The following is a 13,128-nucleotide window of genomic DNA, read 5'->3' on the forward strand; positions in this document are numbered from 1 at the left end:
TATAAAGTAAATCCGTCGCGGTATTTGGCTAGATCTCTTAATAGTGGCTAAATAAATAACATATACATCCGAGAACTACACATGAACCATATATCTCTTGTCATTTAAACGTATCTCGTTTCACTCTTATTCAGAATCGATTCCCCTCAAATGATCTGTACACGAATCGATCTCTCTTATCATCGTATCGCATCTATCGCCCTTGTACTCCTAACATTAAACAGTACTTTTGCTTGGCTGCCGTGGCGTTTAAGTATCGAACGTATATCTCTCTTCAAAACTCTCAGTGCAACGGTACAGGCTCATCACTCGCAACGTTCAGCAATCCTGAAAAAGTATACATACTTTAAAACCCGTACACCCTCCGAACCTACGATCATTCAGCTACGAATATCCCTTCCAAAGAGCCCCCTACATTATAGGTTACAATGTACAAACAAACATCGCGATACCATACTCCAGTACCCAGAATTAGAAAATTGAAAACACATGCACATACGATAGCGCACGATCGTTGATCATCGAGCATTAATCAGTTATATTTAAACCGCTATCGTATACACACCAGTGAAAAAACTACCTGCCGAGTAAACAACTGGAAGAATAAAAAAGAATAAAAAAGAGAAACAGATAAATCCAAAGAAGGCGAACATTTGGAAAACTCGGGTAATAATAACCCACCACGATCGCAGAGCAACTCTGAGCAAACGTAAATACACGTTCCTGTACCTATCTCGTGTCGCCATGTTACGAGGGTCCTTAATTCCCAAAGGTGAAGAGGGCCACGGATACGTTCTCTGCTCCCTCGCCCTCGATTGCCGGTGACCAACGTCGCCAATTAAAAACTGTCCTCTAGGTCGTATCTCCCGCCAAGCAAATACCGTCTCGCGAACGGAGAACACGCCCTTTTCCAACGACGATGAACGCGTACCCGGATTATTCTGCGCGGCACACGCCACTTTCAACGCATCCCGTGCGATGCTTTCAACTCGCTCGTCCGTTTAAATTTTCGAATTCCTCTCTGCGACACGGACGTTTCTCGACGGGGACCAATTTGCGTGCCTTAACGTCAGATGGCGGGACCAAGTGGCGATTTTACCAGAGGAGTTATGAGAAAAGTTTTGCCGATCGCATATTCGACCTCTCGCATTTTATTGGAACAATAATAATAATAATGATAATAGTAATAATAATAATAATAATAAGAAGAAGCATGGTACCGCTTCTACATGGTTCACCTTTCTACATCGATACACGAGGGACTTAAATGCGTTACAATCGGATACATGTATCGACGAGTAACAAAACGATTCCATCTTACAACCCCTGCTGGGGTTTACGAGATCTCGTTACTCTCTCTCTCTCTCTTCCTTAATCTTATTATAAAATGGCAGCCATTAATGTTTACTTATCGTAATTGTTTTTATTAAAAAGAGTAGTAGACGAAATGGTGGTTGGACATCGAATTGTTCGTACACGCACCACACGTATCCGAGCATGGTTACATATGTAGAGATTGCGTATTATTCGTTTTTACTCATCTATCCCTTTATTTGCCAATGGTAGATTACTTGTAAAAATTTCATGCAAAAGTGAGAGGACGTTCCATCGTATAAAATCGTCGAACGAAAGATGCACGAGAAACTGAAACTGTTCTTCTATGAAGGGTAATGACCGTTCAGAGGTGCGTCGTACCAATGCGGTTAAAACACTCTAAATCTTTCGCACCGTCTTGCGTCTAACGGTCTGTGTATTGTTACAGCGTAACTCGTGGTAGTTCGGGTTTTTAATTTTTAACTCGTGAAATGCTATGGTTCGATACAGTTTAGGCGGACGAGGAATATTGCTTCCTGAGCCTTTGGAATTCTATCTCCTTCTGCAGATACTCTTTGACGAACGGATGCTCCAAGTGCGAATCTTTCAGCTGGCTTAGATAACGATTGGCTACTTCGGGCGGCTTGCCCATATGCTGGGAAAGAACGATCATGTTGATCAACGTGTCCGGATTGTTACTGTCTTTGTCCAACGATTCTTGCAGAGCTATCTCTGCCTCCTCGTATTTCGCTTGTCCTATGAAGCAGGTCGCTTGTCCGTTCAACAGCATACTGGTACTGGAATGTTTGTCTATCATATCCTAAAGTAACAAAACGTTAGCCGATTCTCCTTTGTAAATGAAATATTTCATGCAGATACGAACGTAATACTACCTGGAATATATAATAGGCGTCTTGCAGTTTATCACCGCCGCTGCTTATGTTCAACCAAGCCTGCGCCAGCTGGGTGAGAGTGGCATCGTCGTCTTTCTCCTGCATAGTAACCAGCTCTTTCTTAGCCAGATCCAAACGATCCATTTTCAAGTAGATCTGCAGAGTCAACGCTAGACACTCCAAGTGATCCACATTGCGCAGTATCCTGAGAGCCGCCTCCAGGTTCTTCTCGTGGTAATAAATTGTCGCAGCGACAATCAGAAAGTTGTGATTATCGTAGTTACTACGATTTGTCGCTTGTTGCAGCTCGGCTACTATCGCCTCCCTGCGGCTGGGGTTCGCGAAGTAATCGGCCAGCATTTTCAGCGGTTGCAGATCAGGCGGGGACGAGTTGTTGATCTCATCTAGCACAACGCGGAATTTTCGCTGCGCTATGTACGCGCGATAGAGGAACACGTCTCGCTCCATCGCCACCTCCGGCGAAGACGACTGCGTCCATGGAAAAGAAACGTGGCAGCTTTAAGTTTCCTGACGTCGAAAATTGAATTAACATCACGCCAACGGAAAGGAGGAATCGCTCGTGTCCGAGGTGGTGAGGACCAAAAAAAAAAAAAAATTAATATTTCTACTGGGGTAAAGCGAGGGCAACCTTCGAAGGAAATACGGTTAAGGCGAACAGACCTTGATTTTTTGTGCCTCGTTGATGCATTGCTGGTAATTGCCGATATAAAAGTGATTTTTTACGTCGAACAGTTCGTCGACGTCTGCTTGCTGCTGACGTGCCATCTTGTCATTTCGTTAGTAGTGTTCCATTCACCTACGTGTTCCGGTTTTCAACAGCCGCGTGCGCTGCAATACCGACCATTCCGCGAGATCAATTTACGCGCGTCTTTCTCTCTCTTTCTCTCAGCCTCTTAATTCGATCACCTCTGTTAGAACATCACGATTAATTATTTCTTTTTTCCATACTGTACCTGACTCAATATTCGAGCACGCGTTCCATTCTGAAATGCAATTTTATACGCCAGAAATGAAATTTCGTGTACATACAGGGCGATTCAGGAGCGTGGAAGCTCGCGCGATTAATCGCCGCAGCGAAGTGTTACACTGCCATCTATTAATAATTATCGCTGATTAATATTCTAATGGATGACAGAAGGTACGTTCTCTGAACAGAAATCAACGAGTGCTTTACGTAATAGACACAAAACTCTCATAATATATCGTTGAAACGAATAGTGGAATTTTTTTAAATGAAATTTAATTACTCGTGGCGCCATCTCTGCGAGAAGTGCTCAAACTATTCGCACATCGTTATCGACAACGAAGTGAACTACTTACCGATCTGTGGCGCCATCTCTTAGAATAGTGCTGAAACTATATTGCAACTAGTTTCCGCACTTCTTCCAGAGATGGCGACACTGTCGGTAAGTAGTTCACTTCGCTGTCGATAACGCTGTGCGAACAGTTTGAGCACTTCTCACAGAGATGGCGCCACGGGTTCTGGAGTAGCGTCGGTATCATCTGTCTCACTCTTTCTTAAAGCTTTTTAATATATCTTTCTCTCTCTTACCTCGAAAGCGGGACATATAATTTATCTGACTCTTTCTATTCAATGAAAAATTAAGGATTTTCTTTAATCAATCAGTAATACTCTAAAATTTTATAGCACTCTGAAATTATATACCTTACTATCCATCACTCAATGTTAGTATCATACACTTTATTATAATATATAGTACAATATGTAGTTATATAACTTATTATAAGCTTAGAAGTAAGAAATATTGTACTTTAAAGATATCTGTCTTCATAAAATACAGTTTAATTGTATTCTACTGTAAATATTGTTAATTTTATTGAATAAATTAATTGATTAAGCATAATTGAATATGTTTCATCATTTACCTTCAACTATATCCTCCACCTATACCTTTTCCTTACCATCATCAATTAATGTAAGATAGTGTTAGGTCCAGAGGAATATTCGTAAATTGGCATTTCCTAGAAAATGACGTCACTGAAAAGAACTATTAAAATTCTTGGAATTAGCGGTGACGTCATTTTCCAAGAAGTGGCACGTTACGGATACCTCCTCTAACATTATGTTCTCCTGATACTTTGCCGATTTTTCGACCAAGAAATCTGAAAATCCGACTTTGTATCAGGAGAACATGACGTCACAGGAGGTATCGGCAATTCCTGGAATTCTCGATGACGTCATTTCCAAGAAGTGGCACTATTCGGATACCTCCTGTGACGTCATGTTCTCCTGATACATTGGCGATTTTTCGATCGAAACCCCGAAAATCGAGAAAGTATCAGGAGAACATGACGTCACAGGAGGTATGCTTGCCACTTCTAGGAAAATGACGTCACTACCAAGAATCGCCGAAATTCCGGCAATTCTCGATGACGTCATTTCCAAGAAGTGGCACTATTCGGATACCTCCTCATATGTTATGTTCTCCTGATACAAAGTCGGATTTTCAAGATTTTGGTCGAAAAATCGGCAATGTATCAGGAGAACATGACGTCATAGGAGGTATACGAATAGTGCCACTTCTTGGAAATGACGTCATCAAGAATTCCTGGAATTGTCGATACCTCCTGTGACGTCATGTTCTCCTGATACATTGCCGATTTTTCGACCAAAATCTTGAAAATCCGACTTTGTATCAGGAGAACATAAGTAGTGAGGAGGTATCCGAATAGCGCCACTTCTTGGAAATGACGTCATCGAGAATTCCTGGAATTTCGGCGATTCTCGGTAGTGACGTCATTTTCCTAGAAGTGGCAAGCATACCTCCTGTGACGTCATGTTCTCCTGATACTTTCTCGATTTTAGCGAACGAAACCTCGAAAATCGACTTTGTATCAGGAGAACATGACGTCATAGGAGGTATCCGAACGTGCCATTTCTTGGAAATGACGTCATCGAGAATTCCTGGAATTGTCGATACCTCCTGTGACGTCATGTTCTCCTGATACATTGCCAAATTTTCGATCGAAACCCCGAAAAATCGACTTTGTATCAGGAGAACATAACATGTGAGGAGGTATCCGAACGTGCCACTTCTTGGAAATGACGTCATCAAGAATTCCTGGAATTTCCGATACCTCCTAGACGTTATGTTCTCCTGATACTTTCCCAATATTTCGCTCGAAAATTCGAAAATCCAACATTGTAATTGGTGAAATTTAAGCTTACAGCTAGTTTAATTCTGTGTAGGACTATTTTTTACGAGTTTTATCTCGTTTAAGGACTGGGATTGGTCTTTGTGGGACTGTTAGAGAGGTAATTAAGTAATTAAAGGATTAATTAACAATAATTGAGCGTTTATTGAGACCTTACAATGATTTACAATCGGTACAAAGTAATTTTACAAGATAGTACACAGCATTCGTAGCCGTCTTGGTCCTAATTCTCTTCGTTGCATTGCACAGTAACATGTATCTTGCAAATAACATCAGTTATTTAATTCCTATGCAACAATAGTAAGTCTAAAATGTGACAAAACTGAATATTCTAACAACAAAATCCTACTGATCATTTTTATTGAACATTTAATACTGCCCAAGTGTGTACCGAACTTTCGTTTATATCCATGTATCTCTTATGCAACTGATAATAGCACAGTGAAGTAACTCATTGCGGTTCGGATAATCTGCGAGCAAAAATAATTATAAAATTATATTCTTAATATTACGACCAACAAGAAAGTGACCAAGCAGAAATTGGTTACCATGAGGAACGTTTCCATTGACATCGGTACCAATCCGAGGGCTGTTATTCTGCTGGGTGTAAAACTTCTTGAGAGCAAAAATCTGTACAAATTGTGACACTTCTTAGGAAGCATGTACCACGTTACCTCGCATCTATACGAATTAATTAACTATACTTAACGCTGGAAATGTGAGGAGAAGATACAAAATATTTTGAGAAAATTCTTACGCTGCGGCGAACACTTCCTCTCCATGATTCACCAACCTTTGCCCCGGAAGGCAAAGAAAGAATATATGAACAGTTTGCGCCACCGTAAACATTCCGAATCTCATCATATCGCCAAAGTTACCTACTTTTAGTACAGTCTAGAAATAAAGATACATTTATTCATTACAGTGTGACAATTATAAAAAAAATCTGGTGACGTAGCATTTTAAGAGTGCCCTGATATATTACTTACTCGAAGCAGGAAACAATTTATACGTATTTGAACTTTCACAGATACTTACTTCAACTCCTGTAACGGTAAGGCAGAGAACAATCCAAAGCAGTTGAACGAGTAAAGACTTAGTGAACAATGATTCAACAAGATTCGAATATCTAAATTGGAAAAAGGAAGAATGAATCTTTGTTACACGAAGAAAATAAACGATACAATAATACGCAGTAGAGCTACTCACTTTATGGCATTTTGATGCTCCTTTATGCAAGTGAACACTTTCTGATAAATTTGTTGTTGCTGTCCCCATAAGAAATCGACATTTTTATATTTTTCAAGTAAATCAGTGTCTTCTACGTCTATCAAGGTATCCGTATCCAAAATATGTATGGTCTTCAATTGATAACTGCAAAGATTCGTCGCGTTCCGATTAAATTTCATGAAATCTACTTTAGTCAGAGTAAAATGGTTAATACCTTATGATAGCGAACAACGCATAGGCGTGTTGAGCGTAGATCATATACGTGGTGTGGCAACAAGTGATTAAATTGGCAACCGTAATCGTTGCCAAGTACGAATGTACGTACAAATAGTAAAAATATTGCTCTTTGTCCACGCCGTAATCGAGTTCGTATAGAAAACTCTTTTCTTCTGAATGATTCGAGGGCGTACTGATGACATTGGTTACCAATAATATCGCTGGTAATGTTATATATACGAGCACAGTCGCATAAATGTATGCTAAAACGGAAGGAAGAAAATTTCATTTACTTTCGAAAGCTTGCGAAACGAAAAAGATCCAGAATCGAATATGCAGAACGTTATCATTGTTATACTTGTCACGATACGTTAATCCGCGATACTTCAGGTATCACTCGAAGCAATTTACGATTAAAATAATCTCGATGAACGCTTACAAGCATAGAAAAGTGTAATTTTTCTTCCTTGAGCCTGGTACTGTTGAAGAATCATATTTTCTGGTCGGTTCGTGTAGTAGATGCAGTCGTGTTTAATTGACAGAAGCACATCCTTCACCTGCAACCAAAGAAACAAGAGAGTAAGAATGTATTCAGTAGAAATGGAAAGAAACGAAACGTAGAAAATTACGAGGGAGTAAGTTATTTTAATGTATGGAAAACAATTCTACGTTAATGATCGATATTGGAAATAGAATTTAGTGTACTTGGTCCTGAACAATTTCTGAATCGAACAAGATACAAAAAAGTACCTTGTTCATGTTAAAGATTCCATTTAAGTACATGGAGGTGCCAAGAAAAAGTGCCACGATCGGTGGCATGCACTCGATGACCACATCGTAGTCGACTCCCCAGACGTTCTGCAATCCCCTAATCTGAACAGAAAGTATCGAATTACAGAGTGACCAGAAGCGAGAAGTTTGAGAGATTAATGCTGTTTACAGAAAGAGAAGTATGCAAGAAAATTCTATTCCATGTCAAATTATCGAACTTGTCTAAATCACTACAAAGTGTAACACAGTGTTCATTTGTTGTTACAATATTACAGCTAATATTATAACGATGTGTGGCACTGCTGCTGAAAAATCCGTGAACATTTAGAACGTATAACACCAATTAATTACTACTCATGAAACATTCTATCATTTCATATAATACAATGTTACGAACTAATAGTAAAGTAAGTACAGTAATACGACCAATAATTAATCCTCTTGATAAAACACTACACCCCTTTCAATAAATCGAATCACCAGCTGTAAACAAGACATTAAGAAAGCAAATATCTATTTATATCCATTCTACTAAAGAATATCGCAGTAGTAATAGCTGAGGATTAGAAGCCTATCTCACCTACTCAAATCTCAGCACGTGCGTTTGTTTACAGCAAAGTGACTCAACTGATTGAATGGAAGTGTAGTCGTATCTACATCCGAAGACTACAAGAACGAACGACGCGATTACTTTCAATACATCATTCACAAGTTTCCAAATGAATAACTGAAGCTTGTAATTTCAGCTTATAGCGCCGTGTCATTCACGAACCGTTACTAAAAGTCGTATAGTGTCCGGATTTATCAGCGATAATGCACGTGCTCTGTAAGAAATCTTGTACGAGCATGTAATTAGCAAACTCGAGGACATCAAACAAGTCCACCGCTAGCAGAAATTATCTTACTATAAAATGAAAATTGTTCCATCGCGAGGGGCCGCTCTTCTTTGCTTTCAGCGGTTGATTTAATAGCTATCGATTCAGTAGCTGGCTCGTTAAAAAAACAGAAACGTTGTCTATACAGTCTAAAACCGAGAGAAGAGAAATGGTAATTTTCTCTGATTAGACATCCTTCAGTGGATGCATCTAATATTTAAAAGGAGTGGGAACTTGGATGATGTTCATGTTTGAGATAACGTAAGAAATATGATTTCGCGCTTAATGCAAAGCGACTGTGCCTCGACCGCTTCAATCGTTAACCGAATTCTTTAATGATTTAACAAGCGAATCTTCATTTATTATCCGTCTGCGATTCTCAACGATTAGTCTTCGCTCCTCTCCATGATTCTAAAGTGAAGAAACGAGAGAAACACGAGTACAATCGTCATGGATTTCTTCGACCAGCCAGCCTACGTACTGAACAAGCGTCTTCTGACCAGCATCGGAATGTGGCCGTTTCAGGAGTCTCCACAGAGGCTGTTGATGCAAAGTATCAATCTGTTCTTCTGCTTCACTCTCTTCGTAGCTGAGGTAACTGTAGAAAGAAAGATATTATGTACATTTTAGGAATTATAAGTAGATTAATGCTGGTGAAACGAGAATGTTCATGTGACGATATTCATGTGACGATTAGATTGGCAGACTAAATTGAAAAAGGACGCGTAACGTTGCACGATACGATTAATATGCGCACAGTGTAAACTCGATGCGTTCCATGTCAAATAATCGTAGATGAGATTCACATCTTGTTTTCGCAGCGTACATTTGCAACAGTGGATTTATTCGAGTGTCAGCGTAGTAAGCGTATGCACCAAAACTGTCGACTACGAGACATTTCGGTAGTGTGTGCTGCAATTTTAAATTAATTACAATTAGTCAGCCGTTTCAGTTACAAATTATTAAACAGGATGACCTACAAACTTAATATTATTAGATTCTGTGAAATCGCATGTTTTCTTTGAAATAAAACCTTGCCATTCAGAGTAAGACGCTTTAAATCTTGGCAACGAATGGGTTGAAACAGAAGTCACTGTTCAACCAACAGAATGCCCTCTATTAAACGACTAACCTCAACGCGTTTTTCCCTTACCTTTCAAGTCTCGCAAAATTCGAGAAACATGAATGAAAACTACTTTTTATCCATGTGAAAAGTATTCCATTTTATACAACGTTTACCATTTCATGTTAATATACGATTTCTGTAAATCTTTTTTATCGCTACTGCAGATGAGATACATATTACTACCTGCATTACGCGTAGCTTCGATTACAACCATTCAATCGGTAACATTGCGAGCGACACTAAAATGGTAAGGGACTCTGAGAGACGTAACGAATTACAAGACAAAAATGCATCAATGAATGGACCCATTCTGCAGATTGCTCTTAATAATACTTAATCATACATCTGGTCGGTATTTAAGTCTTAATTCTAGACAATTATACCGATAATCGGTATCAGAAGGTATTATGACCGACGGTTTAGCTCGTTCACTTTGAAATTCTATACTTATATCCCGTTACAGTTCCTTCAACGACGCCAAAAGTAAGGAATGTTAAAGGACAATGGAATAAAATCCGATCGATGGTTACAACGTACTTTGAGCGATAGTTTTATTAATCCGCGCGTACATTGTTACGTATTTTGGAATTTCGAGTGATAAAAAAAAAAGAAAAGAACAATTTTGTACGGTCCCAACAGTTTGCGTCAGCATTTACCGTGCAACACGGTCATCATAAATATTCTTATAAAAAATATGAATCTCGGGGGATTGAATCCATCATTTTACAATCGCTTTCGTAATCGTAAAGCTTTCGTATTCGTAAAAGTATCTTTCTTTCTTTTTACCGTGGTGAAAGATTTTTATTTCGCGGTCGTCGGTAACGCGCGCGCGCGGGACACACGCCGTGCGCGCAAAACGCGCGTATTTTCTTTCAGCGTTGGTGTTGGCGCATGCAAGAGAATCTGGAACGAGGCGATCAGGCGTGTGCCCGTTTTGCATCGACGAGCAAAATAATTCCCGAGTTACCAAACGGAATTAAACTGCGGTAACTTGTTGGCAAAAGTCGCTGAAGGCACACATTACTTTCTTTCTTTCTTTCTTTTTTTCTTTCATTTTTAGACACGCGATCACAGGAAAACGCAGGTACTTTGAAACGATCCGGCAACGGTCCATGTTTTGCGCGATCGGAGGGTATCGTGGAAACGGTACGGTACGTAGGCTAAATAATGATCTGGAAGATTTCCATTATCGAGCACGTTCCAGGCTGAACGCGAGGGTACGCAAAATATATTTATCGCAATAAAATGTCGCCGCTCGTACGGCTGGCTGGGCTCTCTCGAGAATTCGATAACATATACGCAGGATGCTCCACATTATGCGGAAAGTATTTCAGTGGGATGATTTGAAGTAATAACGATCGCAAGAGAAGCTTTGAGACGAGATCGTGACGTTGATTTCCTGCAACGGCGATACAAAGTAAAAAATCAAGTATTATCCCAATAATAGGTTTGAATACTTTGAATCATATTACAGTCGATAAGAGTATCGTATTGGAACGTATGCTGCACGATAAGATATTTATGTACGACGAACGATGATTACGATATCACGATTCTGAGTAGCATAAATTCTTTAACAACGTTTTTCCCGCATCGATAACCGAAGTACAACAAATTCGTAGCCGCGCGTCAATGTTGCGGCAATTTTCCTCTTATTCTTGTTACTTAAATCGACCTTTGGAACATTTGCCACATAATGCGAGACATCCTGTGCGCGTATCTACCCGTAACAACGGCCTGCATGTACGGGAGTAAAAGGAGAAAGAGGCGAGAGAAAAGCGGAACATTTTGAAACACTCTCTCAGGCTGTTCCGCTTTCGTAGCAACGTATTTGGGCGATGCTTTGGCGCTCGTGTGCCGTGCGATAATTTAACGATTATGACACCTACAACAATGATAATGGTAATGATGCTGATGAGTGCGATACCAATAATAATAGTAATGATGATGACAATGACAGTGATCACGACGACGACGACTATAATAATAATAATAATAATAATAATAATACCAACAATAATAGTAATAATAATAATAATAATAATAAAATAATAATGATAACAACAATAAGAATTAAAAAAAAGAAAATGCATTCCACTATGCAGATATAAATTCTTTCTTCTGAATGTTTTACTACCTTCTCTTAGCTTATTCAACGCTACACACACTCATTCTCTCTCTCTCTCTCTCTCTCTCTTTGTCTTTTTTCTATCCTTTCATTCCGCTTTATACACATTGCATAAATAAGTAGGAGCAGTAAGTTGTCTAACGTCTACACAACTCGCTAAAAATCTATACGTAAAAATATCTACAATATTTATAAATCAATTGCTCTATTGTATTAATTGTATGCTGTTTTTGCAAGTGATTTGGAAGTAACGAACAAGTCGGCCCGGGTGGCCGGGGATCGTTTTATCGTATTTCTCACGATCGGTGTCAGCCGTACAATACAAAAATGGCAGTTGCTCGCGATAATTTCGCGGCAAGTAACGAACGAAGACGGAGACGGAAGAGACGCGAGGATATCTGCTCTAATACTGTTGTTGCCGTCACGCTTATCCGTTTCTTTGCACGAACGACGAGCGGACGTTGCGTTCCATACGCGTTAGGATGCGTCTAGACGAGCTCAATGCATGCTGCATTACATTTTCATCTGGATACGTCCTTACACTTGAGGCAAAGAACAAAAAAATAAAATAAAACAATAGAGAAAGAAAGGAACATGCGACACGCGTGTGCGTGGTCCGTGCATACAGAAATCGGACGGAAATTCGGGTCGATCGTTCCGACCGGTTGGCAGCGCTGTTGAACGCTATCAATGGAAAACAACGCGTCGAAGAAACTTCGGCATGATCTTTATTTTGACACAATGTTTGATCGTAAGGCACGTAACCGTTTTGTTAAACGAGAAAAAAAAAAAAATGGGGTACTATAAAAATGTAAAAGTGTATGCTTTCTTTTTCTTTTACTCGCCAGTTTTGTCACTTTTTCAGGCTTGTCATTCTCTCCTCTCCTACCTCGCGTATATCCACACGTACACAAGGCACAAACACGCATCCGTTCTCGATGATATAGAAAGGTGACGTTCGATTCGACTTACTTGCTGTACAAATATTTGAGTGCGATTTAACCTGGCGCACGAGTGAAGAGCAAACGGCAAAAGCAATGGCATCCTCGTGCGCCGGTCGTCCACGGCGATCCATTGCGCTGGGCTCAGAGACAAATCACGGATGCAGTTTTGTTCGAAACGTGCTCTTCTTCCTTCGATGATACGCGCGTCCGTTCTTTCTTCCTTCGACGCGTCTCTCTGTTCTTTTGTTTAGCAGCACGCAGAGAGTCGCGCGTACGCGACCGCACGACGACGGTCAATGTTCAACATACGATCTCCATAATGAACGATAGAACCAGTGGGGACACGCGTACAACGACAGAGAAGAGGTGAATGAAATGAAATCGTTTACGATTCCGCACACCATCGCCTGTAACGATATAGCAACAGGAACCA

General features: G+C 40.0%; 2 protein-coding genes across 2 annotated transcripts; both read right to left on the reverse strand.

Annotated features, from left to right (window-relative positions):
• Positions 1–1,757: 1,757 nt before the first annotated feature.
• Positions 1,758–3,090, reverse strand: Epsiloncop (coatomer subunit epsilon). Its single transcript, XM_076901817.1, has 3 exons — positions 2,889–3,090; positions 2,208–2,696; positions 1,758–2,134 (listed from the first exon to the last, which is right to left on the reverse strand). Exons 1-3 carry the CDS (start codon positions 2,991–2,993, stop codon positions 1,826–1,828), a joined length of 903 nt encoding a protein of 300 aa, XP_076757932.1. The 5' UTR covers positions 2,994–3,090; the 3' UTR covers positions 1,758–1,825.
• Positions 3,091–5,824: 2,734 nt separating this feature from the next.
• LOC143427224 (uncharacterized) lies at positions 5,825–9,736 on the reverse strand. Its single transcript, XM_076901155.1, has 11 exons — positions 9,651–9,736; positions 8,975–9,095; positions 8,528–8,608; positions 7,602–7,724; positions 7,291–7,408; positions 6,850–7,114; positions 6,615–6,779; positions 6,444–6,534; positions 6,163–6,299; positions 5,954–6,086; positions 5,825–5,875 (listed from the first exon to the last, which is right to left on the reverse strand). Exons 4-11 carry the CDS (start codon positions 7,668–7,670, stop codon positions 5,825–5,827), a joined length of 1,029 nt encoding a protein of 342 aa, XP_076757270.1. The 5' UTR covers positions 7,671–7,724; positions 8,528–8,608; positions 8,975–9,095; positions 9,651–9,736.
• Between the last annotated feature and the right edge of the window lie 3,392 nt (positions 9,737–13,128).

The sequence above is a fragment of the Xylocopa sonorina genome, chromosome 9 (genome assembly GCF_050948175.1).
Source record: "Xylocopa sonorina isolate GNS202 chromosome 9, iyXylSono1_principal, whole genome shotgun sequence".
Classification (NCBI taxonomy): domain Eukaryota; kingdom Metazoa; phylum Arthropoda; class Insecta; order Hymenoptera; family Apidae; genus Xylocopa; species Xylocopa sonorina.